Raw genomic sequence first — 16,316 nt, forward strand, 5'->3', positions numbered from 1 at the left:
GTGCTGGGGCATTGATTCCTATCAACATCAAGCAGTATACAATAATTCAGCAATGGTTTTTCTGTTCTTTTTCCAAATGAAATTTAAAACCTGTTTTTTTATGGCTTGTTGAATCTAAGATCATTATGTGCATGGGTATACATCTATAATATAATTATAGGTAATCTCACGTCAGATCCTTAAGATATAATGAACTTCACTGTGACAAATTAATTAGATCTAGAGTCTATAGTGCTACAGAATTCATGTAGCTATTCAATGACTATAGTGTTAATATGCATTTACCAGTAGATTGTCTCTACCCTATATAGATCTACCATTTATGGTTGTTAGCATCACATGTCTCTAGGAATGTGGTTAAGAGTAGATAAGGGTTTATTCTTGATGTCCGTGAGCTGGAGGAACTCTGTAACTGCTGGTATAGGGTTTCCTAGCTATATACCAGATACTGAAAGATGATGGCAGGAACAGGGTATCATGCATACATTGATGTGGAGTCGATAATAGACCTCTCTCCCATTGATGTAAGTACTTAGTTAAAAATCTAAACGGCTATAATTATGTAAAAAACTAAGTTATGATGATTCCACATACCTTTAAGTATGTAGATTTATTGTATTGTACTGGATATTTACCGAGGTTGCAAAGGCAATTAAAGTTTCCTGTATAGATCTACATGAAATTGTCAGTAAAGAAGTGACTAGCATCAAACGATTCGTCAATGAGGAAAATGGGAACAAAGATAAAAAACTTGACGCATACGTAACAGTGACATTGTAAAATATCAACTCTAAAGAAGACCGGTCCCACGCTGAATACTATGTAGACAAGATTGTCCAACCAGCTGTAAAACAAGTGGTTAATAAGAAAGACAATCAGGGCAAGTAAATATTTTCAAATGTCGTGAAACTTAGTATTTGTGATTGCTAGCTAAGTTATCAAGTATATCATACCGTCAGAAGTGTATGAAGAGGAGTATGCGACTCCCACGCACATTCCATTCTATCTTGGACTGAATCCGTCACGAACACTTGTAGTTGTGTAAACTGTTAGCCATGAATAAAATTAAATGTGTGCTGGAGGTACAAACCATGTGTGTGTATGCCGATATCATTTTTAACTAATTAACTACTACACCGACGCACCCACTTAAGATGCGGTCTGATAGTGACGTGGTATGACATGCTCCTACCGTAACAAGGTTTACACTACAACTGCTACAGTTGGATACTCCTCTTAATACACTCCTGATACCGTATATAGCGGGTGATTTTCGTGGGGTAAAATATTCGTTATTTTCAAGGGCAAGCTTACCTCCACAAACGTAGGCGTGGCTTATACCGGAACGTATAGGAATGCAGCAGGCAACGAGACTAAACGAAATGTTTACTCACGAAAACCACCATTGCATCTATATTCAGACACAATGTATATTCAGACACTCATTCTGAGGAAACAAGCAGTGAATTGATAAAAAATTTTCTTTTGCACCATCTGATCAAGCATGTGTTACTATGAATGTATGCAAAAAAGAATTGATAAATATCAACTACTAAGTCTTCAAAAGCTGAAAATGTGCTAGTGTCTGATAAACGGTAAGAACAGACAAAAAATCGATCATCAGACACAACCTACCGTTTATTCTGTAGGGGGATATGCTGAGTCACATAATAATTATGTAAGGACAATAACTAAACAACTAGGTCCAGGGTGACGCAAGCGCCATGGGGCAAGCGACGCATCCAACTCTGCTGAAAGATATTGTGCAAATGACACCACATCTTGTGGTAGGTTGATGACATAGCCTGCGTATTCATATTGTCCAAGTGGTAATCGATAGATGGACATTATTGGCATGACTGCAGATATAAACAGCATCTTGGATTGAACAGCAGATTGTTCGAATAGAGGCATGTCGGGATTCACTCTGTACGCCTATGCCTGCATGTATTGCTTCAAGCGTGCCTGTGTGGCCTCTGGAGTCTCTGTAAGTGTAATGAACAGGCACTCCTGTCTCCAAGATCCCTGTGAGAAGCACCCCAGGCACTCCTGTCTCTGTGATAAAGCTGCAACATGGAATTGTTTAGTTGATCAGAGTGTCTCCAACATGAAGAACATCAATGACACTAACAGTCTCAGCTTCTAGCACCCCTTTATTTGTATGGTTTGCTCTGTGCCTGCAAGAATTGCCTGTCACTCATACTACAGTAGTGTTCTGTGTGTCCCAATATGTAGAGGTTATAAAGAAAGAAAAGATGAATCGTTCAAAGAAGAAAAGGTCGCGATAATTAGCTAATTAGAGCTAAGGTAAGTTAATCGTGTCCTCCCTCCCCTCTGGAACTTCACTATGATAAATTAATTAGATCTAGAGTCTATAGTGCTACAGAATTCATCAATGACTAGTGTTATGGTTGCTATCATCACATGTCTCTATGAATGTGGTTGTAACTCTGTAACTGCAGGGCTTCCTAGGCAACCTAAATAAAGTTGGAGCAGAATACTAGACTAGAAGTATAGATTATTTTCTCTATCCAATACTGAAAGATGATGGTAGGAACAGGGTATCCTGTATACATTGATGTGGAGTCGACCTCAGACCTCTCTCCCAGTGATGTAAGTTACTTAGCAAAAAATCTAACTATATACTAGATATTATGTAGAAAATGGCCAAGTAAGTCGTGGTAATGCCACATAATTATAGGATATAATGTATTAATTATTGTATACTGATCATTAGATATTAGCTAAGGTCGGTACAAGTGCAAAGTTTCCTGTAAAAGAAATTGTCAGTAAACAAGTGACTAGCATCAAACAGTTCGTCAATGGACAAAGTGAAGATAAAACACTTGATGCATACGTAACAGTAACATTGTACAATATCAACTCCAAAGAAGACTGGTGCAACATTGAAGACTATGTAAACAATATTGGCGATGAAATAAAGAAAACCACTGGCAAAGCCAGGTAAGTATTACATATACCTCAGTTGTATTTGTGTTGGGCAGGTGTGAAAGTTCGTATATGTGTGATTGCTATAGCTAAGTTATAAAGCAGGGATCAATTAAGTATACACCACTAGGCTAATGGTGTTTTTAGCTAAGTTTGGTAGCATAATTATGCCTCGGTGCGCATGTGCAAATGACTTTGCGGAGAAAACTTGTCCATGGAGTCTTGCTATGGACAAGTTTTCTACGCACTTTTGAAAAGGCTGCAATGACATTCAAAGTATATAATAAGCAAACTATAGGCAACTCGATAACCAATTGCAAGCATTATAATTTTGCAAATCCACAAATGAAAGTCATAATGCACTAACCGCAAAGTCATTTGCGCATGCGCACCGAGGCATAATTATGCTACCAAACTTAGCTAAAAACATAATTATACCAATATCTATAGCGTTCTAGTGCAGGCTATAACTATATATATAAGCATCTGCACTAGAACGCTATAGATGTTAATTGGTAGCTGCAAGGCCAGGGGCGTAGCCAGGATTTGAGAGAGGGGGGTGCTTGATGAATGGATTGTCCTAGCCTCCTTCACTGGCCTCCACTTCCCTAGTGGGAAGTGCGGCCTGGGATCGAGGCTAGGATTGTCCGGGCACTCCCCCAGAACTTTTTTGTTGTTACATGCTCTGAGATTGATTCTAACGCAATCTGGCTAAAGAAATGAGAGTACTGCTGCTTTGAGGGTACTGGTGGGGTTAAGCCACATCTTCATCTGAATTATGTCCTGCATTGTTTTGAGTTGTGACAATTAAATCATGCAGCTGCTAACCAGGTTCTGCTTGTGAATTAGCAGGACAGGGTGGCAAGCCACTTGCAGTTTTGCAGTGCTGCTCTGTGAACTAACTGGGCTCAACTCAAAGAGTGACATGATGATGATGGTGATAGCTGCTGAATAGTCTGCAACTCTGTGGGGGACCTTGGTCTGCTCAGCCACGTGGCTTTGCGCATGTGCACTGGCTGGAATGAATATATTTGGAGGTGGAGCTAGATAGTTAGAGGTGGAGTTTTGAGTTGATCGTGCAATTATAGAGCTCAGCTAGCTAGCTTATAGTTAGCTAGTTAGTAAAAGGAACTTGTGGAGCAGAGTCTGAGGCCAGGGGGGTGCTGGAGCACCCTCTGCACCCCTCTGGCTACGCCACTGAAGGCTCTGCTGATCATGATGCAGCCGCCATTAATTTTAGACTTGGACTTTTGGCATCGATCCTTTTTAACAACAATCATGGTCGATCTTTTCTGTGATTCTGGATTCTGCCTGCAGCAAAATTAATTACTAATGTGTGTATAATTTTAATAAGTATTGCTAATACCAATAGTAGCTTTATGTTATGTATAGCTTGACACCTCAACTGCATGAGGCATCAGCACCTGCGGTGCTTTCATTATCTATATAGCTGTCATCGACTTAGCTCACCCCACAAATATCCTGTTTATAGGACTCATCTGGGCATATCAGTGCATGAGAGCTCCCCTATATATGCAGAGCTTCTGTCGATTGGCCACGTCGCAAGTGTATGCTACACAAAGACAGTCGCTTAAAGAGTTTGCACGCATTTCTATAATTATGTCCCTATATAATTATTGCCGCTGCAATTAGGAAGTTAGTATCACCTTGTTATGACCACAGTAAAATTAATACATGCATAAAAAATTATGATTCTACAAATTTATCATGCTGTTCAGCTAAAATCCAATACAGGCAGACTGATTTTTTAAGCAGTTGGCATACAGTGCTAGATATTTTTCTGCAGCGTGGTGGTGAAACCCATCTGGCAATAAAGCATTGTATGCAAATGCACGTGATGCAGATGGTTGTGAGGCTGATTGTGCTAAGACTAAAGAATTCGTCATCAGCTTCACGGAAGATGTTGTTTCTTCTTTTACACATGTTCCCCAATATATTGCTTACCCCCAACAACTACAATAAATTCCTATCAACATCATGCAAGCAGTACAATAGTGTGATTGTGAGAAATCAACAGTAAAAGCATTTTCATTTGTTGTCAGTGGAGTCCTATATAGGTGTGTACGTCTGTCGAATAGCTGACACACACATTGTACGTTACTGATTTCAGAATGAATAAATAATTGATCAGAGCAAAAGCATAATATACTCAGAATTGTTAACTCTATAAACAGGTGGTGTCTCTCCACGTAGCCCTCGCTGACATGTGTATGTTGCCCTGGGGGGCTACTCACAATCTCCAAAGACACAGTGAATAGTTTTTTTATTGTATTATGCTGTTCTAAAATCCAGACTGATTGTATAGTTGACAGTGCTATAAATTCACTTCCATTTTTCTGCAGCGTGGTGAAGCTAATCTACAATAAAGCATCGGACAATGCAAATGCATTACCGGCTGCAGATTGTTGTGAGAGTTGTACTAAGACTAAAGGATTCATCATCAGCTTCATGGAAGCTTTTGTTCCTTCTTTTACATATTTTGCCCGATATATTGCTTACCGCCAACAACAGTAAAATGACTATATACGTGCAGTACGGCTTTAGCTGTGACCCCAAAAAAATCTATTTCTGTATACATGTACAAATATAATTTTTTATTGTCTTGTTGTGACAGTAATGTGTGATGAAACTCTTTCTCATTGTTATAGCATAATTATTACATCACATTCCCTTTTCAAAATTAAATATTAATAATTGCTCAGATGCATCGCTAGCTTCTAACATATATATTGATAGTTAAATATCAGTCGGAGTTAATCACTAGATCTAGATCTCCAGAATTCTTTTGATGATATTTTCTAAAGCAGCTGTGTACTATTATAGTTATCACAAAATGAATTGCAAACAAAACGCCACCAATGATAAATGAAAGGAGCGGAATGTCCATTCTTTGTTTCAACTCGATAATTATTGAGTCTATAGTTGGCACTTGTACTGCTGGGGCATTGATTGCTATCAACATCAAGCAGTATACAATAATCAATTGCACTGAAATCAAATGATTGTGTGAAATCAACAGTGAAAGCATTTCATTTGTTGTCGGTGGAGTCCTAAGTGTGTACGTCTGTCGAATAGCTGACACATTGTACGTTATTGATTTCAGAATGAAAAAATTCCTAAATAATTGATCGGAGCAGAAAGCATAGTATTCAGAATTGTTAACTCTATAAACAGGTAGTGTCTCTCCACGTAGCCCTCGCTGACATGTGTATGTTGCCCTGGGGGGCTGCTCACAATCTCCAAAGACAAGGTCGCAGTTGGTAGTCGTAGATTCAACATACCACACATCAATAAACTCTTTCATCAAATCGTTATGTGCACCTAAAGTGATGTTGAAGGTTGAGCCTTCTAGTAGATAGAACGGTGATGCTAGGAGATTAGTCATATCGAACTCTTGAGTCACCGTAGGCAACGTTCGACAAGTTTGATTGGTCAATACATACAGACCAGCAGTACAGGGCGATACTTGTTGCTGTCCTACTGTAGTGAGACGAAAGGAGGCAGACGATATCCAAAATGGATCAATACCCAAGTCAACCTCGGCCATTAGAGCGTCCCTTCGTCCTGTTATCATAAGGGGGAGACTCGTTCTTGTCTGAGGTACTTGAGAGAGCACAACGGCAACAATAATTCCCAGAACTAGCCAGATCAACGAAGCGGAATATGCGACAACCCATCGCCAGTTCATCTTCAACACTGTCAATGCCCTGCTGCTTTTAGAGGATGGGGATACTTTTGGAGGCTGAGGAGCTGTGTGTGTGTGTGCGTGTGTGTGTGTGTGTGTGTGTGTGTGTGTGTGTGCGCATATGTGCGTGCGTGTGTGTGTGTACAGGGGAATAGTTGACGTTCAGTGTTGATAAGGTAATGCAAACCATAAATTATCTAATTTAGTATATACTGTACATATGTATTATGCTCAACGTTTCTAAATGTTCACGAAAACCCCTATAGAATTTAGCATTGACCTTTTGATGAACACTGGCATAGCACGTATTACTTACAATACAGTTTATGTGATGCACATTGTTGCCCTATAGCCCCGTCCCCACACCTTCCTGTCCTTGTTAATGTCGCAACGACTGACTTATTTCATATGGCATACGTGGTTATAATTTCTGCTACTTTAATATGCATGAGGACCAGAACTAAACTTCTTAGCGTATAGTGGTTAGAAAGCTGACCTGTTGGTTGACTTGAGTCGACAGGAGGTGGTAGTGCTGCTTCATTTAGTGCTGCTCCACATGTGCCTGTGAACAATGGAGCAATAACTAGTTTAATAATAAAAGCAGTCTTATCGTAGCTGCTATATTATACACTGGCAGTTGTCATGACATCAGGTGGATGTTATTGTATACATTATGTACAGTGTGATAAAACATGTATACCGTATTACTAGAATTTTTTGCGAGCATCAAACATAATAATGCGAATTTTATCAATAAATTGCAAAACCTAATAAATTAATGAAAGCATTGTGGGTGCTGATGCCTCGGTGGAGGTGCCAAAGCTACATAACATAAAGCTACTAATAGCTAGCTTTTATACACACATTGATTCTAATTAACATGATGAACATTTTTAATTTTTCCAGTATTAAATTTGGACGTCACTCCATGTCAGTTGTTGGGGGGAATGTGTTGCTGCTTGAAAGAGAGCTCAGTAGACAGGTCTGCAGTTCCAGTTTGGACTTGAAACAGAATGACATTGTTGGTCATGCTCCTAAAGTACTCACATTTCAATCAGGACTGCTGTGACTATTAGCTAGTGTGCATGCACAGTTTAGATTCAGTCTGCTGCAGTTCACCATTCAGTCTCTCACTCACTGTCATGTGACAATAGTCCCACTTGCATCAGTTTCCAACATTAATTTGTGTGGTAGTTAATCTGTTCCCAAAGACTATGGCTACATGTATACTGATTCAGTTCATCATATTTGTGTATTTGAAGTCATTATTGTCTCATTAAACACATTTGGGGTACCGTAACCTAACCTCCCAATAAAGGAAACCTCCGAATAGCAGACAAAATCCCCTGCACCAACTTGTCCGTTATTCGGAGGTTCCACTATATATAGTGTTTTGGAAAAGTTGTTTCTACCACAAGATAGACAAAATATATGTGTAAAACAATTAGACATTAGCTGATAAGTTTATTTGAAGTCGCTAAAGGCACCCTAAAACAGAGTACGAAACAGCGTGTGTACTTATGTAAACGAGTGTTGCAAGCGTGTGCTTGCTAATGCCTCTCGCCATGTTATGCTTTCGCTCAACAAGTATTAGTGTTATAGTATAGTTACTATAATGAATTTTACATTTAAAGTTAGCTTATCTATAATTATAAACTCACTGAGAAGAAAAGACTTATTTACATGCATATATTGTTGCTATCTATTGTATTATGTGGCTTACCAGGACCTTAAGAAAGAAGAAAATTGAGGATCTGGAGTTCAGTGTATATAATATCTATTGAGACTTGTGTACATGCATATTATTGTTATTGTTATCTATATTGTTATAATAATGGTAGTGTTTTGTGGCTTACCAGGCCCTCAAGAAAAGGATGATTCTGCCAGGAGGATCTGGATTCTGGATCTGGGATATTATTTTCTCACACGTGGGGATGAGCGCGCATTACATACACAGGAATAATTAAAGGGTGTGTCCAAAGAGATCAATAATTATTTCTGGCTACTAATGCTAGCTGTTTTAAGAAAGAAGCTTTAGTTTGCTAATCCACGAATCAAAATCCAAGAGAACGTGGCTAGAAGCCTATATATAGAAGCTGTTAGTTTCGTCGCATTGCAACCGTTGAGCTGTTACAGCTGGAACAGACACACAGACACACACACAGAGTCAGCTTTACCGTATCCCTCGTGCAGCTACGCCTCGAGGCATAACTATGTCAATCCATGCATAATGTTAGGTAAACTATCCACTGAGCCGATAGTAAACAAGTGACTAGTAAACAAGTGACTAGCATCAAACAGTTCGTTATGGGCACCAAAGTCTCAATAGCATGCGTTTCAACCCGTGTTATAGCATCTTTATTACAGCCTCTAGGTATACATGTGTAAAATATCAAAACTTCTTTGTGAGAAAGAGAGATGTATTATCACTACGAGCAACAAGCAAAATCTTTACCGACAAGTCTTCTAAACAACCACGATAGATATGTCTCAGATGCACACGACTCTAAATTGTAAAGGTAAAAACTTTTAGACACTCAAACTTACTACAGTCTATTTGCGTTGAGTTCGGCCTCGGAACTTACGTAGTCAATTATGGCCTTAACATGGTTGACAAGTCTGAGTCATGGAAAATGCTAACTTTTAGCTGGTTAGAACTTATCAACTATACAGCATATATAAAAGCGCAAGGAATCCAATGGTATATGAAACTTCGAATTTCAGTGAAGTATGACAAAGTTACGACAACTTTATGAAGGTCGAACTCAACACAAATAGAAAGACACCTACATTTACATACATGTCGTAACTTTAGGTAAAGAGCGTCTATACAGAAAGCGATTAACATGAACATACAATTATAACATACACTGAATTGTTAGAAGCATGCTTGCTATATTTCTACGTGAAACACACACATAGGAGCTCACCCTATAACCATGACATCATCTGTTTTTTACTGTTTCCCGCCCAGATGGCAATCTTGTCCCCCTTGCCTCTGATCTGCACCATGGCTCCTCGCACCTCGTCAGAACTGTCGTCAAATCCTTATCCTATCAGGAGCATTATCTGCGTGGGTGTGTGTGCGTGGGTGTGTGTGTGTGAGGGGTGAGGTTGTGTGGAACTGTGGTCACCCTATAAGCAGGTCACCCTCTATAATACAGCCGGTTAATGGGCACCAAGTCTCTATAGTTCAACCCGTGTTATACCGTATTACTAGAATGTTTTGCGAGCATCAAACATTTGCGAACTTTGACCAATTCGCAACAATAAAATCCGCAAAACCTAAATTATTACTAGTAAATACACATGATCCTTGCCAGAACGCAATAGTTAGATCGCAAAGGGTCAAATTTCCTGCTGATTTGGCTCATTCGCAAAGGTTTTTCACCAGCAAAATATTCTAGTAATACGGTAGCTCTTTATTACAGCATCTATAGGCAGATTTCACGGTAAAATATCGTATGCACTTAAATATACAGGTAGTACATTCTGAAATACATTTAAGTTAGTAAAACATATAGCTACTGTGGATATGGATGATTGTGCACACTCACTGTCTCTAGCCAGAATGAGTCCAGCACATCTCTCCTGTCCTTCTTGTCTATTTAGAGCAGCCATCGCCCACCCTTGATGTTCTGTGCGTCCTTCCAGGCCGGCTGATTCCATCCTGTGGTGTGTGTGTGTGTGTGTGTGTGTGTGTGTGTGTGTGTGTGTGTGTGTGTGTGTGTGTGTGTGCGTGCGTGTGTTGTACTGTGTTTCTGTGCTGTGGATAAAAACTATACATGGGAAATAGATTACTATAACATGCACAAGACAAAGTGTGCTATTGCTTCATGCAAACACACACAATGCACGTTTAGGGAAGGGAGTTTGTTAAAAATGTAGGATGCGTGTAGGTGTCATAATTATGAGAATTAATTTCAGCAACATGACAAGAATTCCCCAAATGACAATACCTTAAAGAGCATGTAATCACATCCAGACTGTATCATGCTTGGGGGCTTTATGTGGTTGAACACCCTGTATGTGTGTGTGTGAGGGGGTAGTAGCCTTGTGAGCAGTGACAATATGGCGGTTGTGTAGTGAGTAAAGGACAATGCCAATGGAGTAGTTTCAATGGCGTGCGAAGAGTGACAATACTAATGGAGTAGATATGATAGCTAGAAGACAATGGTCATATTCCCCTAGTGGATCAGTGAGTAACACCTTTGATGGGATGCCCACATGAAATAACTTAGGGGATGTCAACATACACTAACATTGTACTCTAACAGTGGACTCTGAACCACATACCCGCAAACTCCCTGAAATCTCACGCATACATGTGTAGTGTGCGGCTAGTCCCAAATCAATAGAATCTTCCCTTACCCTATTCCTTTAAATCTGGATATACCTCAAAAATGAAACGTTTTCTGTAGGCCCCCCACTACAGTACAGGCACCATCAAGACTATTTTGTGCTGTATAAGTTTTAATGCAGAGCAGAAAGAGTATACCAAATAGCACAAGTAAGTATCAACATTAATTATATATATAGGTCTCACAATAATTATTATAATGCGACTCTAGAGTGTACTACCGTATAATAGCAGAACATTTTCGGCGCAAAATTCGTGTTTTTCGAGCAGTAACGCGAAAATTAAAACCAGGATAAACTCTCAGTATTTCACATGTATTGGTGGGTGTGGTTTCCTGGCGAATATTAGAACCCACAAAAATTTATACTGAGGGATCTAGAGCCAAATAGTGAAAATGTGAAAGTTTCCGCTATACGGTAGTACACACACAGCACATCATTGTTATAACTTACGACCAGAAGTCCTCCACCTTGAGACAGCAACAGATGGTGCACATGCAATGAGAGTGCAAAGGTCAACTCTTACACATCAAAGGTATGCACACATATTACGTCTACACAACATGTGGGCGGTAAGAACAGGACATTGAAAGTGGAACTTAAACGTTATTGGGGAAGTATAGTTATCTTTTATTGTAAATTGTAGTGGTCTAGCAACATCTGGACCAAGCCAAATAAGGGGACATCAAAATAACTCTACTCACACCGTACAATGGGGCCCATGCTGACAACACATGCTATGGGGCTGGCCTGTACTATAGACTAAGAAGGTAACCTGCTTACAGGGTGACCAAACTAGACAGGCTTCACTGTGGAAGAATCAAGCTGTACAGACTTCAAGCACCTAGTAAGACTGCAAAATGTTCTACTACACACGTGTTGTATAACTTACAGTGTCAAAAGATATAACATTTTTCAGATTGTCTTTCCAGTCTTTCGATTTATCTTGCTTCAAGTACCACAATGACCACCTATGTGTGTGTGTGTGTGTGTGTGTGTGTGTGTGTGTGTGTGTGTGTGAGTGCGGTGTGAGTGTGTGAAGGATCGGGGAGTGTATGTGTGATACATAAATTATCGGAGAATTATGCTCAATCAAAAACTATACGATTGTAGATGTAGTCTTTACAAACTTTACCAACACACTGTACTATATGTTGTGATCCAATAAACACATAACAAGGTAGGTCTACACCCAAGTATTGCACATGACTAGACACTACAACTGGCTTATACGGTTCCACAAAATGTGGACATGCAATTCTAAACATGACTACTTGTTAACCCTAACTCCGTTCTTGCCACGCCTACTGTACAGTCCATACCTAGTGCCGTACATGCCACGTTATCCGACTACGTTACTCAGGAGTAGATATGATAGCTAGAAGACGATGGACATTAGTGGATCGATGTGTACGTGTCAGGTGATATCAGGGACACGCCCCTCTCCATAGGGTTAGTGTGTACATGTACAAATCACAGCTAAACCAGCAAGAGAGTAGGGCTCTCTGTGTGCTCTACATAACCCCCGTACTTGTTTTGTAGAGGGTGCTTCTCAGGAACCACTTCTTCTGCGGCCATTATTGGTGCACTGTCTTCCTATAGCAGGCCACAAGGAAACAGAGGTCAAAGGTGGGCACTTTCAAGATATTGACTAAAACTCACTTTTTGTTCAGTTTTGGACGTAGACATGCTTTTCAATAGGTGGAATAGTAACTAGTTGTTGATGATACACGGTTTTGATGGATAGATCACAAGAAAAACGCTAAAAGTACTAGTTATAGTTACACACATGTGGTAGAAATAAAAAAATAACTTGTCTTGTTAATGATCTTTACCCATTATAATTATGACAATTCATAGTACAATTATTGACCTTGATAAAGATGCCCTTGGTACAGTTCTGCTACTCTTCTAAAATAAAAATCACACACCAATATAGAAGTCATCTAATATAGTTAATAGTATTGTTCTTTTGACGTCTACACAGTCGCTTTTGACGGATATGTACAATTACAGTGATCAATAAATGGAAGATAGCCAATATCAAAGCAATCAGTATCGGAATGCACAGAATATCCATTCTCCGATGAACTTCAATTTTCAGTGGTAGTTCGTTGAATTCATCATCTCCACCACATGAGTTGATGTGCAAAAAAATTGACAGTTCTTCTTTGTGAAAGTCAAACCACTTGTACATGTTCAAATTGACTGTTTTTTCTGTTCGTGACATTTCCATTCGTTGTCTACTCCTCTCTTGTATAGCAGTCAGATCATATGTTACCAAATTCAAAGTCTCAGTGTTTGTGAATCTTTTAGTCGCAGGGTTCACACAAAACGTATAGTAGTCCGATACATTCACAGTATACAGTGAAGTAGCTTCTCCCGATTTTGTTTTTTCACATATCTTATTATCATCCTGAGGATCAGAACAATTCCACACGTACTGATCTGGACAATTTCTAGGCTCCGATTTTATGAACCAGAACTCGACAGGAATACTCAAATTGTTAGTGACACTGTAGTTTGAACCCTGAGCCAAGTAGAAAGGTGGAAAATTAAGCCTGTGCGTTATTGTAGTACTAGTAGGTGCATCTTCACGTGATATATTTGCTAAATACAATGTGGAGCTTCCTCTAGTACTCTCCATTGTAAAAGTAGCTGAAGAGAGCCAGAACGGATCGATGCCAAGGTCGATAGCTAGCATAACATCTTGTTGGCTACATACAACACTCAACGGACTGCTACTTGTTTGTTTAGGGACACTGTTAAGAACAATGATGACCGTGATCGAACCAAGTAGAAGCCAGATCAAAGCTGATGCATGGATGATAATCCACTTTCCCCTTTCTTTCATTTTTCTCTTGTTTAGATTTGTTCGTCCTAAGTAAAAATCCAGTGCACATTTAAATTTACTTAATAGACAAAATTAATACCGTCGCGATATTAATGCAAATGGTAATTACAATAAACATCACATACCAAACGTGTTTCTCAGTTTATGGTAATCATAGTCTTTTTGAGAGTATCCATTTCCAACCATCGAAGATGCTCCCTCTCTGATCGATGTGATCGTTAGGACTGAACTGACAGACTCTTTGTGGAACATGGCACCAATTTCTATACAACAATGTACAATAATTATAATTACTTATTGTTTGAGACAATGATCAGTGTATCTGTCGTACAAGCAGTAGAGTCTACTGTAATAATACACTGCATGAAAAGATGCACCTACCACAACACATAAACATTAAACTACACCAATTGAAATGGTCCCTATAATGAACATACGAACTTACGTGGATCATAAATTGTTTTCTTGCTGATCTCTTCTGTTAGCGACACTTGACGAGTGAGCATGTCTTTGTACTCACTCTCTAGCAAATCTGCCAGCTCATTGTGAGCATCACCAGCGTCAGCTGCACTGCTCCTTAGACACCAGATAAACTTGAGGAGATAGTCGTCATGGCCACACATGGGTACCGCTGTGACAAGAAGATCTATCTTCTGGTAATCAAAACATTTCGGGTCAGTGTATTTCTTTCCAGCTCTATCAGAGATCAATGACTCTTGCATTAGATAGGGGAAGATTGCAACATTCAGTTTAAAAGCAATGGCTTTTCTGTTCTTTTTCCAAATGAAATTGGAAACCTGTTTCTGATGGCTCGTTGAATCTGTAGAATTGAAATAGTCTTGGGTAATATTATATAGAATAATCTCACCATCCATAGTCAGATCCTTGAGATATGAAGTTCACTAGATCTTATGACAAATTAGATCTAGCTAAAGTGCTACAGAATTCATCTATATAGCTATTGCATTTGCCAGTAGAGATCTGTCAGGTACTATGGTAGTATATACCATTTATGCCAAGTTATGGGTTGTAAGCATCACATGTCTAGCACTCCTGCATAATGTGGTTGAGCTGGGGAAACTTTGTAACTGTGTAGGGCTTCCTATAGCTACTCTCAGGGGATTCTCTCCTATAACCAGTGAGACTGGCTGTCTAGCCAAAACCGGTATAAAATAGAATGGATTAAGCTCTAGGAGCAGAATACTTTATTAGTAGAGACTATCTGAGTACAGATTCAAGTTATTGTCTGTATCCAATACTGAAAAATCATGGGAACAAGGTATCCTGCATACATTGATGTGGAGTCGACTTTAAACCTCTCTCCCTGTAATGTAAGTACTTAGCAAAAATCTAACTACCTGGTATGTAGAAAATGGCCAATTAAGTCATATTCCACATCACATGATTATTGTATTGTATACTGATCCCATTAGATATTTAATGAGATTACCAAGACAGAGTTTCCTGTAGATCTACATGAAGTTGTCAGTAAACAAGTGACTAGCATCAAACAGTTCGTCAATGGACAAAGTGAAGATAAAACACTTGATGCATATGTAACAGTGAAATTGTACAATATCAACTCTACAAATGACCGGTCAAACGTTGAACGCTATGTAACTATTGTCCAACAAGCTGTGCAAAAAGTGGTCAATTGCAAGTAAGTATATACCTCAGTTGTATTAATTGGTGTGAAATGATAGCTATAATTTTTTTAATTTTATAGCTAAGTTATAAAGCTGTGATCGCATGTATATACCATAACTATAGCTATAAAATTATAGCTGTCATCGCAAATAATTCAATCCAACTCAATCACTATATATATAGCTTACACAACTCCCTTTGTAAAATGTGGGCGGCATCAGTGATATAGAGCTCCCCCATGCATGCAGAGCATTTTTTTATTTTGGTCAATTGGCCACGTCACAAGTGTATAATTATATTTGCTATATACACCAAGACAGTCACTAAAAGAGTTTGCACGCATTAATTGCTATAATTTTTTATGTCACTATTATTGCATAGTAAAATTAATACATGTTTAGCCCTATGCTATTCAAAAATCCAATACAGACAGATTTTTTATAGTATAGTTGGCAGTGCTATAAATTCATTTCCATTTTTCTGCAGCGTGGTGGTGAAGCCAATATACAATAAAGATTCGGATGCAAATGCACTGGATGCTGAGGCTGGTGGTTGTGCTAAGGCTAACGAATTCTTTATCAGCTTCACGGAAGATGTTGTTCCTTCTTTTACACATGTTCCCCAATATAATATTGATTACCCTCATCCCCAACAATAATAAAATTACTACACGCATGCATGCAGTACAGCTTTAGTCTTGACCCAAAATCTGCATGCAAATCAGACTGAGTATGTTTTTATCATTTTGTTGTGACAGTAATGCGTGCCGGTGTGATTGATTCAACATTTTCTTTTGTGAAA

At 39.0% G+C, this 16,316-nt stretch overlaps 1 protein-coding gene and 2 long non-coding RNA genes across 6 annotated transcripts; 2 read left to right on the top strand and 1 right to left on the bottom strand.

The window, feature by feature from the left end:
* The first annotated feature begins 370 nt into the window (after positions 1-370).
* Positions 371-7,954, top strand: LOC135337674 (uncharacterized). Of its 3 annotated transcripts, none has more exons than XR_010395227.1 (4): positions 371-524; positions 671-2,613; positions 2,738-2,964; positions 5,313-5,602. It is a non-coding gene; the product is annotated as an uncharacterized LOC135337674 (long non-coding RNA). The 3 variants fall into 3 exon arrangements; XR_010395226.1 differs by having other exon boundaries at positions 373-524; positions 609-2,613; XR_010395229.1 differs by lacking the exons at positions 371-524; positions 5,313-5,602 and adding an exon at positions 7,562-7,954 and having other exon boundaries at positions 2,296-2,613.
* LOC135337621 (uncharacterized) lies at positions 5,706-14,896 on the bottom strand. 2 transcript variants are annotated; one of them, XR_010395202.1, is made up of 12 exons: positions 14,737-14,896; positions 14,314-14,688; positions 13,994-14,131; positions 12,677-13,894; positions 12,546-12,610; positions 11,907-11,985; positions 11,468-11,484; positions 10,615-10,678; positions 10,213-10,325; positions 9,586-9,724; positions 7,152-7,217; positions 5,706-6,720 (listed from the first exon to the last, which is right to left on the bottom strand). XR_010395202.1 is itself a non-coding variant. In XM_064533590.1 (4 exons), the coding sequence occupies exons 1-4, from the start codon at positions 14,741-14,743 to the stop codon at positions 12,957-12,959; spliced, it is 1,458 nt and encodes a 485-aa protein (XP_064389660.1). In that variant the 5' UTR covers positions 14,744-14,896; the 3' UTR covers positions 12,875-12,956. The 2 variants fall into 2 exon arrangements, 1 of the variants encoding a protein (XP_064389660.1); XM_064533590.1 differs by lacking the exons at positions 5,706-6,720; positions 7,152-7,217; positions 9,586-9,724; ... (3 more) ...; positions 11,907-11,985; positions 12,546-12,610 and having other exon boundaries at positions 12,875-13,894.
* A 98-nt stretch (positions 14,897-14,994) lies between these two features.
* Positions 14,995-16,316, top strand: LOC135337668 (uncharacterized). The gene is made up of 3 exons (XR_010395218.1): positions 14,995-15,199; positions 15,302-15,528; positions 16,002-16,316. It is a non-coding gene; the product is annotated as an uncharacterized LOC135337668 (long non-coding RNA).

This window comes from Halichondria panicea, chromosome 6 (assembly GCF_963675165.1).
Source record: "Halichondria panicea chromosome 6, odHalPani1.1, whole genome shotgun sequence".
NCBI lineage: Eukaryota > Metazoa > Porifera > Demospongiae > Suberitida > Halichondriidae > Halichondria > Halichondria panicea.

What these genes read in the sequence shown, in the direction of transcription:
- LOC135337621 (XM_064533590.1), bottom strand. An exon ending in GAAAACAATTTATGATCCAC is followed by an intron (nt 14,132 to 14,313) that starts GTAAGTTCGTAT and finishes ATTGTTGTATAG; the next exon opens with AAATTGGTGCCATGTTCCAC. An exon ending in TAAACTGAGAAACACGTTTG is followed by an intron (nt 13,895 to 13,993) that starts GTATGTGATGTT and finishes ATTTTTACTTAG; the next exon opens with GACGAACAAATCTAAACAAG.